Source organism: Dendroctonus ponderosae, unplaced genomic scaffold (genome assembly GCF_020466585.1).
Source record: "Dendroctonus ponderosae isolate FM_Combo_2020 unplaced genomic scaffold, Dpon_F_20191213v2 Dpon_F_20191213_6, whole genome shotgun sequence".
Taxonomy (NCBI): Eukaryota; Metazoa; Arthropoda; class Insecta; order Coleoptera; family Curculionidae; genus Dendroctonus; species Dendroctonus ponderosae.
In genome coordinates, this window is record NW_026018814.1 from 9,457,377 (window position 1) to 9,474,809 (window position 17,433).

Below are 17,433 nucleotides of genomic sequence, written 5' to 3' on the forward strand. Positions count from 1 at the left end.
TGTGACTTACTTTGAATTTCCTTTCACGAATTTGCTGATATGCGATTAGTTCAGGGGAAATGCTACAGTAACATAGCAGAAGCTGAAAGAACTCATGCCAACAAAGGGCGAAGAGAGTGGTTTCAGGAAGATAGTGGACGACAATCGATGTTCGGGTTCCAGACACAGAGGAACAAGTATTGGGCATAATAGAATCAGGGCCTTCCAGGGGCGCTCAGAGCACAATAACTGACACTTTCCCAAGCACCAAGTAAATACCGCGGAAAGGCGTTTGTACGATACACACAGCACAAGGAGATGGACAAATGGAGAGCGAGCATAGAACAAGGCTTATGCTTATGCGGCAAGGAGCACGAGTTAATTAACTGAATACGAGAAGCTGTTTTATAAGAGTGGATAATAAGGAGATTACACAGGCACTAGCTTGTTTGGACCATTTAAATGTTTATCCATTCAAATGTTTGGTGTTATAGGGTTTATTTATAAACACCCATATTCGAGGTTATAAGAACAGATTGACATTTTGTCAACAAATCTTGTTGAATTTACCGTTTATCCTTGTCTATCTTATTGTCAGTCTGTATAATTTCATGGTTACCGGATTTTTAAATAATTACGGAGCAACAGGTATTTGCGCAACGTTAATTAGGCAGATTACTTTGAGAAACATTGCTGTCGTATTTCTGATATAGTTTTTTGCAAATTTCTCAGTTTTTAATAACAATTAATTTCTTTTACTATTTTTTCTGTACTTCTATAACAGCGCCAGACAACACCTCCAGAGGAATGACGCCAATTTTGAATCACCCTGTATATCAGTATCATTGTTTACCAAACTTTTGATTCAGTCAGTTCTGTGTTTTCGCATGATAAGATTTTCATACATGTGAATTATCACTCGCTTGGTCTAGACTAGGTGAATTTGCTATCACCGATTGTAGGCAATCGGCAATATACAAATTCCCTGGGAGTGATCAAGTAGACGCATGAAAATCAGGCCCCAGGAATTACCGCTTGGAACAAGTGCATGATTATGATGATAATGGGAAAGGTAGTGAAAACATATCATCTGCGTATTACCCGCTATTTTATATTAAATAGATTGTGTAAATAGTAGGTACTATTTCCTCAAACTTTGTGGGTGTTTTTTCGCTTAATTTATAGACCATCCAGAATTTTTTCTTGCTGAAACTACTGCTTAATATAAAGTGTTCTTTAAGGTAAATCAACAAAAACGACATGTTCGCCTATTTTATGTATTTCTTTTGCATGCCTTCTCTTTGAACTGAGAGTGAAGACATTTCTTGAAACGAAGAAGTTTGTTACAATACTCACAAACACTGTTACAGTTGATTTTTGGCTATTAAAATGTACCCTCACAAACACTGTTACCTTTGATTTTTGGCTATTAAAATGTACCCACACTTCTATGAATACCAAACAGACAAACCTAAACAATTAATTAATTCAACTAAAAAACAATTAAATTGCAAGAACTTAAACAATTGTGGATCATCTGGATATCACTATACAATATGCAGAAACTTGGTAATAAAAAAGAAATATACTATATGTACTATTTTCTGATAAATATGCTCACTCTAATACTATTATGTATATTAGAGACTATATGGTTTGTAGAAAGCAAATCCTAGTTGATCAAAAAAATAGCAACGAGCAATATCAATAAATTATCAGCCAGTCACTTTGATACCAGTATACGCTGGAAACAAAAACAATAGCCTCAGGGCGGAAACAGCAAGAAACCGTTAAAACGTTTGTTTTTTAGAAGGGGTGATTTCTAATTCCAGATTCGCGAGTTTAAAAGTCCAGACGCCCCCTGGTGGTTAAAATTATTACTGCAAGTTAAGTACTAATTTCACACTTGTTCTGTTGAGATTGGTATAACATTGATGTTTAAATCTATTTGTAATTAAATCTAATTGTGTGTTGTTCTAATAAACTTTTGGCAAGCTTTTAAAGCAATAGAAACAAAGCTAAAGCAGTACAAGAATTGTTTCATGCTATAAATGTGCTACAATAACTAAGCACACGTAAGTCTTAACTGTCGCTCGACAACGAGTAATTTGACGTTTCACAGCGCCACCATCGGTAGTTGAACACGCGAATTATGTATTTTATTGGTGTCAGAATGGTTTGAAATGAGCGCCAATATTGACAACTGAGCTCCCACTAAATTTCGCGCTTGCGCACATGCACTGGTTACAAGCGGTAATTCTTGTCGTCTTACTTAGTGGGGGAAATATATAAACAGCCAATTCGGATAAGTTATTATCTGTTTGTGGAATACTTTAGAGCTGTTGCTTAGTGCCAAATTAAGTCATTTAAACCGGTGTCGAAAGTTAAAGTTCAATTTGCCTCTTGTAAAGGGTTTGAGGCTTAACTGAAACATTCCGTGCTCTAATCAAAGGTCGTCAAACATTGAGATTCGTAGTAAGCTTATTTCAAAATATTCCGTTGCATACAGCTGACTCACCTGAATTCCTGTAGTAACTAAAATCACTTCCATCATATTTTTCTCCATGTTATTGTCGAAGACGTTAATCAAACTATCATCGTTTTGCAACTCGGTCGAAGGGCACAACCTGCACACATTCTGTATTTCAGCGGCCTCCATTTTACAACAACTTGATTTGCAAATTTCCAGACAGTTTACTTCTATATTTTGGTGTAAACTGAATATAACACCATGTCCAGTTGCTTACATGGGGCATGGGTTAATTCTTAATTCGGCTAATTCAAGCGCTCAAAACTGACTTATGAAGTGCAGTATAGCCAACATGTGCAGAATAAGTGTCATGCAATTTATTAAATTCCTTCTCCTTCAATTTCCTTAATCAGGATCTGCACTTAGACGGTTTAAATCAGTCACTTTTATAATAATAATTACAGGAAAATTGAAAACTTCCTTAAACAAAGATAAAGTATTGGAGCCGTAGCTGCGATTAATATTAACATTTTTATTGTTTATTTTTAAACCAATGCGGAGCAAAAAAATGAATTAAATAAATAAATCAAAGCTAAATGGAAAATTGGATAGAACATGAGATGAATATGTTTGTTATTATATTTTGAAAATCGGTCGAAATTCTCACAATATTGAAAATGCATTTATAAAATAATTAAATATTTTTAAAATATTAAAATTTTTGATAGTATCTGAAAACCAATAATGAAGTACCCTTCAGACTCATTTATATTTCAGCAAATTTTTTAAACAATACAATACATTTCTAGTGTGTTCGCTGTTACGCCTACATTACGCTGCTGCCACATCAGCTTGGAACGTAGAAAACCCGCAACAACAATTTTGATAGTTACGTCCAAGGTTATGTCACTTTGCATATTTGGGGTTTGGAATTTAATTTTTGCTAGTGAAATTCAAACAACATGGAATTAGTTAATTTAAAATTTAATTGTCGAATTTGCTTGAAATCTCGAAAACCGTTTAAAGACGTATACTGCCATGTTGTTGAGGAATTTCCAGATCCTTTAGTACAAATGGTATTTGGATTGTTTAATGTTCAGGTGGGTTTCAAAAGGAAAATGTGCTGCTTTTATCATTCTGTGCTATTTGTTTTATTTTAATTTGCAGCTCCCAACACATGAAGCGTATCCTCAATTCATGTGCAAGCGGTGTTTAAATAGATTGACACATGTTTTACTATTTAAACAAGAAGTGGTTCGCAACCAAGAAACACTATTTGATTTGTTTAAAACCTCACATTCCAGCTATGTTGAACAGGTAATTCGTTGTTATAAAAATGCGTAACTCTTTTGCGTTTGAAATTTTTTTCATATATATATCCACAAAAGTTTGTCCTTCAAAAATTTCGCGCCTTATTACTTAGTTGCTTCAATTTTCAATTCAATTCAGTTCAATTTTATTTGGGCTTTGGACGAAAACCGACAGTAACTTGAACGACTTGAACAGTAATAGTATATTATATACCTAGGTAGAGAAGTAAGCTATTATATCTATACCGACAACTTTTATATCATGAGGAGCGTAGCGCCGAAGGATATAATGTGCGAGGTATTTAATAGTCTTCTCGACCGAAGGTTATATAGATTTTTTTGTACTACTAACCCCTAACATTTCCTAAATTCATTTAATTAGATTTGGAATTTCCAATTAATGCCGCAGTATAGTTTTTTGGTCTCCAGAAAACAGATAAAAGTTCTATGAAAAACTCCTGGGAAAGGCGAAAAATTAGTTAATGTTCAAGTTACAGTGATTTTAGAACTGAAAATGCATGGAATCTCTCTTGAACTTATAGAAATGGGCAAACTAAAAATAGTGAAAAACATCTTCTTATTTTAACTTGTAAACTTCATTATTTACCTAGGAACTTTTTGATTATTTTTATTGACTTAGGGAGAGAAATATAACTTTTCACTAGGGAAATGAAGTAAATAATGGTGACTTCTCAGGTTAGCTAGTAGTAAAAATCCGTATCATATAAACTCATGAAAAAATTCGATACTTTTTCAATAATTCTTTTCACGATTTGTGGAAGATATTTGGCTGTTACAATGGAAAAACTTTCACTGTGGCTTCAACATTAAAGCACCGTAAATTTGTACTCTTTTTTGCTCATGGTTTCTTTACACGCTAAGCCGACCTGTCGGAAGTCTAGCCGTTGCTGTCTTGCTTAATTGATTAAGCTACATAAAAATCAAAAAAAGTTTAGGTTTAGGACCTGTTTACAATTAAAATGTTGTGTTTGATGTACCTTGTATTAGTGAATAATGAACAAAGTAGGATGATTAAGAATAAGTAATAAATCGAAAACCCGATTGGTGTGAGCAGCCCAGTCCCTGAGGAAATTTAAGCTGCCATAAACTCAGTTGATATACATTTTAAAAGTACAAAAGTTTTTAAATATTGGCCACTTTCACTTCAAAAACAAGTAAATTTAAATGAAAAAAAAAATCCTAGTATAATTGGATGCAAACATTTCTTTCAGAAATTTGATATTCGAGAATGTATACCATCCGAATATCCTAGTGCGAGTTCCAGTCAGGTAAGTTTTTATTATTTCTTTTAGCGACAAACTTGCCAAGGTTTTCAATCATATTTATCGTTGAAACCGTTCTTTCAGAATAATCGGGATGATTTTAAATTAAAATTAGAAGATTTAAGTGATCGAATTGTGATTAAAAACGAAGCTTTGACTCCTCCGAATTTGCCGACTGCCGAGAAAGTTGAAAATAGTCAAATACATTTGAACAACTTTCTTCTAAGTGAACTAATAGGACAACGGCAATTACTAACTGAATATAGGTCGACGCAAATAGAAAATGAAAATTTATTGAGAAGTTCTTACAACGCTGAAAGCAAAAATGCACGAGCGAGTAAAATTAAATGTAAGGAAATTATCCGTAAAATAGTGTCCAAGATTAGGCGAACGAATAATTGCCACATCAAGAACTATGTGAAGAACGGTGAGTTTTGAGTGAATATTTATGATAATTGATTTCGAAAAAATGGTCATATAGTCCCATATAGGTATTACTAGTTGCTCCATATTTTACGATATTCTCTATTTCAGAAACTGATTTTGGTGACCCGTCTAATAACAACGATTACCTTCAAGCGGCATTTTTACAAAATTTTAACTTAATTACTATACAGAAAGCTCAAATGTTACAAAAATCGAAAGAGCAATCAAATAAAACTCGCCTTAAAGGCGCGCCGGTGCAGAATGGTAAGAACATAAAAAGCAACTGCAGAAGAAAAAATCGCGTTGAAAAGTCGTACATTAATCTTCGTTCCAAACAAATAAAAACAAGAAATAGCTTTAAAAGGTTACCAATTAACACATCAGATCATCTTACGTCTAAGTCTAGGCATCTTAAAAAAATCAGTAATGATCCGCAATCGGAGAAAAGGTTTAACCAACCTAATGTATCAAAGAAGATAATTGAAAACAGAAGTATTTTAGCGGTATTGGATCCAAATGATTTATTACGTAAAAACATTTGCAAAACCGATGCTATATCAAAGGAAATTATTGGCTGTGAAATGGAGAGTGACTTAAAATATTTGGATATGTCTAAGCAACGTAGTGTAAATACAGAAATTAGACTAAAACATAAACGTGATAGTTGCAGTAAAAAAAAAAGAGAATTGGTTACTGAAAAAAATAAAAAATTGGCTAAACTTTCTATTGCACAGCGTCTTGGAAGCGCCAACGAAATCGCTAAACCTGCAGATTTTCACTCCGATTTACCATCGAAAGAGAGTCGTATTGTAACTCGCGAAGTCTCTACAGTATTAAGAAAATTAAGAAGTTCCGGTAGTGTAGAAGATATATCAGAATTTTCTACTAAAGAGAAACCTAATGCTAAAAACCTACGGAATTCCAGTACCAATAAGAGGAAATATAATGCTTTTGCCACTTCTTTGTCTTCATGCGGAGCATGTAGTTTAACGCCTGTTTCTAAGAATAGCAATAGGAAAAGCAAATCAGATAAGGGATTGGCAAAAGGTATAAATAAAGAGCTTCTAAACAAAAAATATAAGCTGGAAAGTAGAAACTTTCTAGTCTCTAATAGAAGTACAGGAGCTTTGCTGGAAAATTCATCAATCGAAAACAACCAAATTAATACGATTCCTCAAAAGAAAACTGATGCCATTTCTGAAATACATATTTCTAAAACTCGATCTAGAAAATCCACTTTACTATTTATGGGTTTAATAAATAAAACTTTCCGTTCTGACGATTTAGATTTAAATCGAGCACCTAGAAAGATCTGTGGTACGAAAGGAGTAAAGCCAATTCCGAACGTTGCAGGTGGTTTAAGGCGCAGTTCCCCAAAGAATAGCATATCTGGTAAAATTTGTCGGAATTCAAAAAACCAAATATTAACACAATGTTATACAGAAGGTGCAAAGTGTGAACGTAAGCTTGAAACATCAATTTTACAAAATGTTGAGGACGGTCATAATCTTGGAATTGAAACCAAGTGTGTGAATAAAATGGAGAAAGGACTCCCTATAGAATACGTAAGCGCTAAATGTTCTAATGAACTGAATCATTATCCTTCAAACTGCATGACTCGGATTGTAAATATAGGTGATAACAATGAACTGCAGTTAAGTCTCATTTCTGCAGATTCATCGTCAAGTTATCCGACTGGACTATTATCCCAAACTGTAAGTTATCTGGGTGCTACAGGCCAAATAAAACATGGGAACTGTTATTTAACAATTGATTCTAAAAATAATATAATTAAACTTGAGCCGGATGAAAGTTCTGATTTAGCCAGCTAGCGCCACGCGCTACTTAAACGCTCATTGTTTAGTTGACTGCAAAAGCCAACCATCAAATCGAGAAGACTCGTAGATCCAAGAAAATCTGCTGGAATCATAGTAGAATTGAACATTTAAATAGGAAATATATTTTTATAGTGCTCCATGAAATAAAAAGCAAATTTAACTATTTCAAATATTGAAGATGGTAACAGCCCTGTAATTATTGCGTCAACAATAACATAAAAAGCATAATGTATGAAACGAGTGTAGCTAATAATTGAAATTGAATTATAAATAATCCCCTTTTGACGATATGTTTTAGCAATTTCTAGGGCTTCTGGTGTATCTGCTTCAACTGCAACTAAGTTGAAGTATTCATAAATAATTCTATGTAGGTATTTAGACAAGTATGCAAAACACATAATTTATCTAATTCATATTATACGTTTTGATATTAAAAACTTGTTTCACATTAACTGTTTCAAGTGAAAATATAATATAAAGCTCTAAGATCGAGGAAACTTTTACCCTTGTAGCTATGTAGTAATTTATCTGTAGCATTTACATAACGAAATAAGGTATCTATAAGGAAACAAAGTACAACTTATTTATTCTCACTTAATTTATTGTATCTAGTTAAATAGAGATTGTTAGAAAAGTATGTAATATATTGACATTGTGAAATAATAGGCATGAATAAGTAAGGAGTTATCAATTAGGAAAGTCGACAACCAGGGACCAAATAGCTTTGTAATGTATTTTTGCAAAATATTGTGTGGATAAGTTATATAAAATTATTTAACAATTTGGAATACAGTCAGTTATAAAAGAAAACCAAACAACCGAAGCAACATTGTTTAGCCATTGTTTGAAATGATTAAAGTAATATAAGTAAACATCGCATCAGTGGCTGTTATTGATCATTTTTTAGTAATACTCAAGTTGAAGATGATTACGAAATAAATGTTTATTTTTTAAGGGAGTTTTGATTTTATTTTGCTGCTAACTTAAATGTCCCTAAACGTTTAAGGCAATAGAAGGACAAAAGAAACGAAACCAGGTAAATAGTCTAGCTAATATAGGTATATAAATATATAGAAAATATTTCTTTGGTTCAACTTCATCAATTTAACTAACTTTTGTGGATTTTTTAAAGCTTTGTGTAAGTTTTTTTGTGATCGCAAGTAAACGTTAGTTGTGATTTTTATTTGCTGAAAAAGTTTCTTTTTATTGTTGAGAAAACTCTTGTTCTTTCCATTTCTGTGTTGGAATGGAAATAGTAGAGAAGTGTTTGGCGAACATCAGCGTCAAATTCTTAAAATTATGCTTTCGGTAATTTTGAAAAAAAAATTCAGAAAGATTTAGCGTGGTTTAGCGAGCAATTACTCTTTAGTGCGGAGAAAATAATATTGAATTTAAAATATTTCCAGTAGAGAGAATTTTTATCATAAAGTAATTACAACAAGAGTGTCCAGAACGGAGGATAGAGTTAATTTATAAAAATAGATAAGATCGGGGCATTTTGGAAGTCAGTAATTAAGGAAATATATTTCAAATTACTTGTATTATTTTCTTCAAGAAAGCATCTATCTATTGGTCTACCAAGCAGTCTGTGTCGTATTTTAGCATGATATATAGTTTCCTTCCTAATGTGTGATATTTAATCATGTTAACATCATTCCTAGTAAACTAACACACACCCGTCGTTGTTGAAATTGTACTAAGCATTACATATTGTAGTTTACATTATTGTATATAAATAATTTACTACATTTCGTGCAAGATTATATGGTTTACAAGAGTTTCTAATTTTAATTTTGCGTTAACTTGCCGAAATGATTTCCTGAAGTTTTTACGAAACGTTAATATTTTGGATATATTTAAATCAAGTCTACATACACAATCAATGTAGATATATATGAAAGGTCAATAGCACTTTAAAACCGAAAGAATAACATTTAATTCTTAACTAATCTAAAATGGTAAGTCGTTTAAAATATTTGTCACAGCAGCAAATCTTTTAACCAATACAATTATGCTTTAACGCAAAATTCTGCATTGGTTGAAGTGTTTGCAGTTTATTGCAACATGAATACACTTGCATTAGTTGTATTTCTCATCTATCGCGACCGGTGGCAAAATCTATCTTGCAGGAACTGTATAACAATAATTAATTATACATGTTATTAGTGCCCGATGTTCTTAAAATATTCGAGATTGTTTGCGTGCTGAAAATTGCCACGTTTTATCTTTTTATTTCCATGTTTATTAACTGATTTAATTCGAATTTTTTATTTAGGGAATGCCATTTTAGAGAAAACAGAAAATAGGAGCAAAAAGCTTATTGGATGGTGTAGATTTTATAATATTATAACTCTGCGCAGTGACAAACTTTAAGAAGTTGATAGAGCCAACGCGGGAAAATTGTGAGTGTCGGCATTTTCCTACTATTCGCTCGCCTTACGCTTCGCAAAACGGATCCCTATCACTGTGGACAATTTTTCCGCAAAATCTACGCTTGAGTTTTTTGGAAATGCAAATTATGAAGTCCAAATCAGCTTTATTCAGGGAACTACTGCATATAGCAATGATCTAGTGAAGTTTTGTGCATACACTTTGCTGCTCTGAATCGAACTAAAATTGGAAAAGTGAATATAGTGGAAAAAATTATTTGCTCTATTTTATAGCTCAATTTAATCAGATCATTCACTTCAATCAAAGTCAGGTAAGTTGTCAGGTTTTTTAATCGCAAAAATAATCAGGCTCTAAAGCTTCAATTTATCAACCTTATTTTATATAAGAATTTGAAATGCTTTGATATGCCATACTTTTAAGCTGATTCTTACGAATTTATTTAGTTGAAAATTGCAAGAATTAAAGGGAAATATGTACGTACCTATCTCGATTTAATTCAATCTTTTTATACTGTTAGTCAAGTAAGTATACTTATAGCCTTTGGTTATAAGTGGCTTTCGGATTGAAAATTAGGTACATTCATTTGACACTTACGTGCTTAAAAATTGCATTTTTTTCTTCAAGAATTCTTTGGATTCCTGATCAATTTTTTGCTTGACGTATACGAATCTATTTTGTACTTACATCGCCATATTTTAAACATTGAACCATTAAGGATTCTTAAATAGTGTGTTGAAGTTAGTAATAAAATATTGAGAGGAGGTTCTAAGAAGCGCTACATTAAGCAAATGTTTTAAACTTGCATTTGTACTGAATCGGTCTTAAGGAGGCATAGAATTCACGCTTTTTGTCCTACATAAATTACCAATATTGCTTAAGTACCAAAGCCTGTTAGATGCAGGCATTGGCTAAGTGAATAGGAAATCTTTTTTGCTCCTCCTTAAACATCCAGACGCTACTTCCTCCATTATTCTAATAGGGATAAAGTCTTCAATTATGTCAAGTCGGTAAGTATTGAAAGCCAAATTGACTTCTCGGAATTTTGTTTCGCACTTTCGCATAATTTAAATGTTTCTATGGATTTGATTGATCATGTTTTAACGAGTAGGTATTACAAATTATCGTCTAAATCTTTTATTATCCTATAAATGATTTATATGTATATTCTAATCTATCTAAATTTAAGATGTTGTTCTAAAATGTAGGTTCAACAAACCGTAAAGTTATCAACAAATGACTTAAATACCGGAACAAGATTCAATATATTAAAAATTTAAAACTTTTTGGTTTATGCCGATAAAGATCCAGTTGCTCAAATGCTTACGATTCTTCTTTTGTTGAATGACCATCAAAGACAAAACTTCTAAAACTAAAAATTTCAAAATTCTAGCATTTTTGATTGGGAAAACTTTGAGTGCCGACCGACGATTTAGAGGGAGAGTAGAATTTGAGGTGATCAAGATAGAGAAAAAAATTGAAATTGAATTGAAATATGTTTTGCTCACATTAAGTTTCTGTCTTAAAATGTATTATAACGCTCGATAGTGGATTCGGCATTTGCAATATCTTTTCGTCAAAGAACTGGTTTCGATAGTTTAAAAACCACGGTTTCTAGCTCAAATTTAGCTTTATGTTCCAAATCCGGACGTAATATAACACCTTAAGGTGAATCCAGGACTAAAAAGAGGTAAAAATTCAGAATTTTAATCAAACTTCTAAACAGTATGTATATCAATTCTTAAAAAATGGTAAAACTTTGCCACTTTACAGTCGTTTCTACGCTTTCTTGATCCTATTTTGAATGATTTTAATTTGATTGGCTGATTTCTTTCCTCTGGTAGCCATTAATATTGTAAATACATACAGTAGGTAAATAAAAAATCTATGAATATGCAAATATTTATTTCCATTTCATTTGTCTCGATTCGCTTTATTAATAATTTCGTTCGGTAGAACAAGAAGACGTTACAATTCTCGTTGGAAAATTATTATCTTTCTGAGGTTTAAATGAGTATGAATCGCTGTACATAAAATATTCACTGTATTCTTTGCCAATTAAGGTCGGGGCAATGAGATTCAAAAGCTTATTTAATTTTGCTTTTGTTGATTACCGTTTAGTGTGCGATACGCCGTCCTCCCTCATTTCATTCTTCGGGGAATTAAATGACCTGTTTTCCTCTATCTTTGTCGCGCCCGTCTTAACTTTTTGTGTCATTGTGCCGACAATTTGAAAACCGATCTTTTCAGGCTGCCCAAATAACTTCTCCGGCTATTTTTTTCTTGGTGGCAATGATTTGCCTTTTTTCGCGTCCCTAAGAGGAACGACGAGTTTTTATTTTCCAATAGGGTATAGCGTATTATTTATGATAAATGGTAAAACTGACTCGGTTTCGTAAACAATGCTAAGCTTTCCAGCTGCTAACCCATAAAAGTAAATTCGTTGGTGATTTTTTACTTGAAAATAGAAGAGACCCAGTATAAGCTGACAAGGATTATTTTCGTTTGTTTACAGAGTATTTTACTTTATTCCAAATTTAGTTTCAGGAGGAAACAAATGCGTATAACTCTTTCAAGTTTTTCTAAATTCTGTTCAACTGTACAGAGTAGGTACTTAGAACATTGCGCTTTATAAAACTAATGCCTTTTTTTAATGGAACGTCGCATAAACGATTACATTATCAAATTCTAAGAAAAAAAAAGACAACTTTTAATATTAGGAAACGCAAAATTGTAAGGCACATTTTTTAAAATTGTTGCATATCTTCTGTGTTTATTTACGCTTTACGCTGCATACTTTATAATATCACTTAGAGGGCCCTACGTAATTACTAATATAGCAAATGCAAAGTATGCACAATATCTGAAAATGTTTTAAACTTAAATAAATAATTTAAAAAACGATTAACTAAACGATTTCTGGAACTGTACTTATTATTAATTTTTATACTTATTTAAAGTAACTATTGATAGTTCTGTTGAGTTTGATTTTTGATTTTATCATAAATTATCAGTTTCTATCAGGAAATTTACTTCGTGTACTAAAAAGCTATTATGTGGAAAATAGTAAATTATAGACCAGTGAAGAAGAACTAGGGAAATGAAAACATGTCTTATATTCAAACTTTCTTTAGAATTTAATAACGTATACACTTTTAGGGTGTTTAAAAAATTATACAACATCGTTAGAAAGAATTGCTAGATTTTAGTTATTGAAGTAAATTGAGTCTTGGTTTTGGCGTGACAGTTACGTTTTTCGGATCACACGAACCAAAATTTAAATTTTAGAACCTTTATAGTGTCTATTTAATATTCACACATTATATATCAATTTTCGGAACATGTAATTCGGTTCAGTTGTAAATTATTTTTATAAAACTTGACCAAACACTCTAAGCCATCACTAACAAAAAGGCAAAGCTTTAACTCAAAAACATAATTAAATATTTAAAATATAAGAAATAAATGTAATTTTGATCTTTCTGAAAAATAACGCAAAATCAACTAACACTTTTGAAGTAAAAAATGTGAGTTGTAAATTTAAATCTGAAAAGGAAAATGTACAGCCAATTTTCGGTTCTTGTTGATGTCTGCAGGCAAAACCGATATATAGAAGAGTGTTGCGTTTGTTCTTTAGTTAGCAAGGTTTCCCAGAGAAGCTTCGAAATTAGAAACTAAATCTTTATATTGGATCGTCTGTTTTTTGCCAAAGTAGAAGTTCTTTCCTTTGGTTACTATTGGTACAGCTTTCCATAAAAAGTGCTACATTGGTGAGATCGATTCAAATAACGTTTTCCAATTTGCCGAGTAATAATTTTCTCTGGTACAAAGCTAATAAAACTGATTTTATTTATTATGCACAAAACATCTTTAGAAAAAGGGGGAAAGTCACTATTAATTCTCAATAAGGATAGAAAACACGTTTCAGTCTCGCTAACTAGTTAAATCTGGCTAAACCTTAAAACCGCTTTGAAATCTGGAATTTACATGCTCTAACAAAAGATAGTTGCTTAATTAGAAATTGTATAGAAATTGTATGAAATTGTTGTAGAAACTTCTTTGTAAAATCTAATGTTTTGGGAATGGTAGTCTACAGAGTGCAATGTCCTAAAATAAACCTCAAAAAAATCGGCGCTTTTTACTGAAAAATGTGTTTTGAAAAAAGCCTGTTTAGTAGTCAACAAGTCCGACCTCTGAGATATTTTTTAAATTTTATTCTACGGCAAAACGGTCTCCTCTTCTATTTCTGGGGTCCGCTACGTGCCGATTATCCATCGCATGAAGAGTTGTGCTTTTCCCCCAGCACGAAACACATTATTAGTCATTATTTTGTAATCCGGATTTTAAGTTGAAATAAACACATCAGTGTATTATTACTGTGCAAAGTAAAACACACGTGATTTAAATATAAAAATATAAAGTATGAGCAAATATGCTAACAGCTTCTTATTAAAGCAGCAGTAATCCAGTGCATTTCAGAACTTTTAAACCCTATTAGCTCGAACTTGGATAATTTTTAAGAGCTTTATCACTTATAATGTCGAAAACAAAGACTATTTTTTAAGTATGTTTGCGTTAAGACTTAGCTTACTTTGTTTTGAAAAGGAACGATTTTTATTTAACCGAAAGCTCGCATTTACTTTTTGCCCAACAATTTGTTATCCATTAAAATTATGTATTTTCCGACAATCGGTGTTTATCAATATCGACTGAAAGAAACGAGTTTTTTGCATAAATTAGATTCGAGTTCCAAATATTTACGCGAGTTCTAAACATGAATTCTTAAATAATTGAAATAATACAGTCCAGATGCGCCCAAAAAATGCTAATGGATTTTTCTCATTGGATTCATTGGGAAATTGATATTTTTTGTTAGATTTGTCATCTGAAGTATTTAGTTTCTCATTTGATGGTCAAAATCCTAAACATAGCAAGTTATTTTATACATTTTTCATTTGAATTTATAACTATTTTTTTCCAAACAAATATAAAAAATTGAGGTCGAACCAGAGTTACCAAACATAACATAGGTATGTATATCCATAAATCGTATAGCATTTATTTAATTTTAACAAATCGACTATTTGCTATGTACGTAATATGTGGTTTATTTCATTGAATTATTATTATATTCCAATTCGTGTTCCACTGCATATTTTTATTACTACACAAATTATTTATTTAGTAGAAAATGGATCACTAAAACCGATTAAATTTGACATTAAAAAAGTTTTGCATTGATCGTTCACCCGGGAAATAATTAATAAAATCTTTATCAGAGTAATATGAGTGGTATAATTAAAACAGTTTCCATCAATTACAATTTGAAATAAAATAAAATACAATTAAGAATCAAGCAACTATGAGCCAACGGCTGTACCACGCGATCCTTGTCAACACATTTTTAATGATACAATGATCCTGTTCACTATAATAAGACTTCAAAAATGATGAATTGCCTTTTTCGGGTAGCTTGAAGTAAAGCCAGACCTGAAATTAACTTTTTACAGTCGCCTTTTATAATGTATATCTGAGATATTGAATATTTTATTTTAACACGGAATATTAAATTATAAATTATCCATCATTATTCTCCATTATTCCAAAGTCTTTGCCGTTTTATTGTATAATGCTATGTTTTAAATAGCATATAATATACGCAATAAATATGGATAATATATTATACTGTATTTACAATTTTTATGTTTATTATAATTTTCAATGATAAATGGGCACTCCAGATGAGAGAGAGCAGTCAGTCTTGCGGCTTATTACATTCGTAAGGACTTTTTTAAATTAGGTTTTTTGCCTTTTCAATTTTGTCATGAGTTTTTGTTCTTGAAAGTTTGCCTCTAATTGTATTTGCTGTTCTGAAGATTGTCCCAATATTAAATTGGTTACCTACTCGTTTTATTTTATCTGAACGCCCAATAATAATAAATCGAGTAAATAGGTTTGTATTATGTTTCTTTTGATTTTATTTAATTGTGGATTTTCAATATGATCAAAACAATTGTGAATAAAATAATTTGGATAATTGCTGCAATCGAAAACTTCTCCTATTAATTATTTTCGTTTGTTGAAATTAGGTTGATGGAAAGTTATTTTTGCGCTTTATGTAAACTTTTTTCAATGGCTTTTTTTAACTATTATCGGGTGATTTGAGTTAAGGCTTAAATATCGATTTGTACGTGTAGATTCTATATTTACCAACGTCTTGAAATTGTCTATATTTTCCTTTAATTAATTATTTCATTGAAAAAAGGATATTGATTGACTTTTTTCAAAGCGAATTTAATTGCTGGTTCTTTATTCTTACGAAATGATAAAAAGTTTTTGTTTCCCGTAGGTATAAATTGAAAATGCATCAGCAATATATCGCCGCTGAATTATTGGTTTGAATTTGTAACTATTTATGCAATTTGTTTCACAAATTTGAATATCAGAGCGAAAGCTACTAATAGTTCTGCGATATGCATAAAGTTGAATTCTCTTCGACTACAATTTTATAACTACGAGATTAAATTAAATTTATACATTTTTGCACGTGATCTAATCACGCCACTTAGTAGATTTTATGCGATTTTCAATCCATTAATATCGTTCATTAATTGCATACACCAATCTGCATGTAAAAAGGTACATATAAAATATGGCGTATGCATATAAAATTACATATAAAAGCGCAAAAATATGTGTGTATGTATAAAATAATCTTTACTTAGGTAACTTAAATATAGCCAGTGACAAAGGCTGGAAAACCAGTGTTAAAATCAATGAATTTCCTATCAGTAATTTTTTGTCTTTGCGTGATTTTCTCTTGTTCACCTAAATTTTTCAGAACATATTGCAGATATCCTTGAATTGTGGTAGAAATAGGATAGACTTAGTAATTGATGTGTCGAAGAGTGTAATTTAAAAAAAATATATATCAGAATTGTAACAATGAAAACCTGAAAAATATTTGATCCGATTCCAGATCTGAATTGATCTACTGCGTATTTTTCTACTTGAGGTGGCTTGATCAAACCTAGAACTCGACTTCAACTCGAATTGATCAGGTGGATAAACGTACAATTAAGCGACAATCAATATGGTCATGGGGAAAATAGTACAACTACAAAGGACTTTAACGTACGGACGTTTAAGTTCCATTAATATGCCTGGTTAATGTATTGATTAGTAACATTGTGGTGAGCTAACCAAATACCAATCATTTAATGAAGATAATTATATTAATTATTTGCTTCAAAATCAAACACATTGGAACGAAATTTCGGACTAATGCAAAGAAAATTGCTTTTAAGAAGGTAAAGAAGGTCTAATTGGTTGCTTTTAAACTGTGAAAAATTCAAATGAGACCTTTACAGCAATGTATTCGGTGAAAATCGAAAAATTAAACTTTTCGCAGAATGGAATTTTCTTTCCACTGGGTTTCCAACGATCGGTAAAAATTGATGGGGTTGAATTTGCAAAAAACATGTTTTTTTCTGCCTGAAAACTGAGGGAAATGCATTAAAACGTTGACGTGTTTCAGAAATTTGAAAAAATATATTTTTCTGGTCGCTATCGAATTTACTCCAGTTAAAGTCTCTACTATGTACAGAAAAAATGATAGTCAAATTGGATTTCAATAAATCCACAAGTCGCACTTTTTTATTCTTTTTTTACCGTTTGTCAATTAAATTGAGTTATTACTATAAAATTAATTCTGTGCAAAGGGCCGTTTGTTCACTGAT

General features: G+C 31.5%; 3 protein-coding genes across 6 annotated transcripts in view; 2 read left to right on the forward strand and 1 right to left on the reverse strand.

Moving 5' to 3' along the window:
* LOC109544988 overlaps positions 1–2,813 on the reverse strand; it is a 21,449-nt gene extending 18,636 nt beyond the window's left edge. Inside the window, exon 1 of one of the 2 annotated variants that reach the window (XM_019915442.2) lies at positions 2,498–2,802. In XM_019915442.2, the coding sequence (XP_019771001.2) occupies positions 2,498–2,638 (141 nt within the window). In that variant the 5' untranslated portion in view covers positions 2,639–2,802. Of the gene's footprint in view, positions 1–2,497 lie in introns of both variants that reach the window. The other variant, XM_019915444.2, reaches the window with a different exon arrangement.
* LOC109545019 lies at positions 2,333–8,260 on the forward strand. 2 transcript variants are annotated; one of them, XM_048667881.1, is made up of 7 exons: positions 2,333–2,454; positions 3,259–3,549; positions 3,617–3,766; positions 4,992–5,048; positions 5,127–5,469; positions 5,577–7,033; positions 7,143–8,260. In XM_048667881.1, exons 2-7 carry the CDS (start codon positions 3,412–3,414, stop codon positions 7,185–7,187), a joined length of 2,190 nt encoding a protein of 729 aa, XP_048523838.1. In that variant the 5' UTR covers positions 2,333–2,454; positions 3,259–3,411; the 3' UTR covers positions 7,188–8,260. The 2 variants fall into 2 exon arrangements, with proteins under 2 accessions (XP_048523838.1, XP_019771057.2); XM_019915498.2 differs by having other exon boundaries at positions 2,335–2,454; positions 5,577–8,260.
* Positions 8,261–9,405: 1,145 nt separating this feature from the next.
* LOC125502309 (orexin receptor type 2-like) overlaps positions 9,406–17,433 on the forward strand; it is a 90,064-nt gene continuing 82,036 nt past the window's right edge. For both annotated transcript variants that reach the window (XM_019915462.2, XM_048667237.1), the window contains exon 1: positions 9,406–10,007. The gene's annotated coding sequence lies outside the window, so the exon portion shown is untranslated. The remainder of the gene's footprint in view (positions 10,008–17,433) is intronic.

Coding starts and splice junctions, on each gene's coding strand:
- LOC109545019 (XM_019915498.2), top strand. CDS start 3,412: ATGGAATTAGTTAATTTAAAATTTAATTGTCGAATTTGCTTGAAATCT. Junction 3,767..4,991: donor ATTCCAGCTATGTTGAACAG/GTAATTCGTTGT, acceptor CATTTCTTTCAG/AAATTTGATATTCGAGAATG. Junction 5,470..5,576: donor CAAGAACTATGTGAAGAACG/GTGAGTTTTGAG, acceptor TCTCTATTTCAG/AAACTGATTTTGGTGACCCG.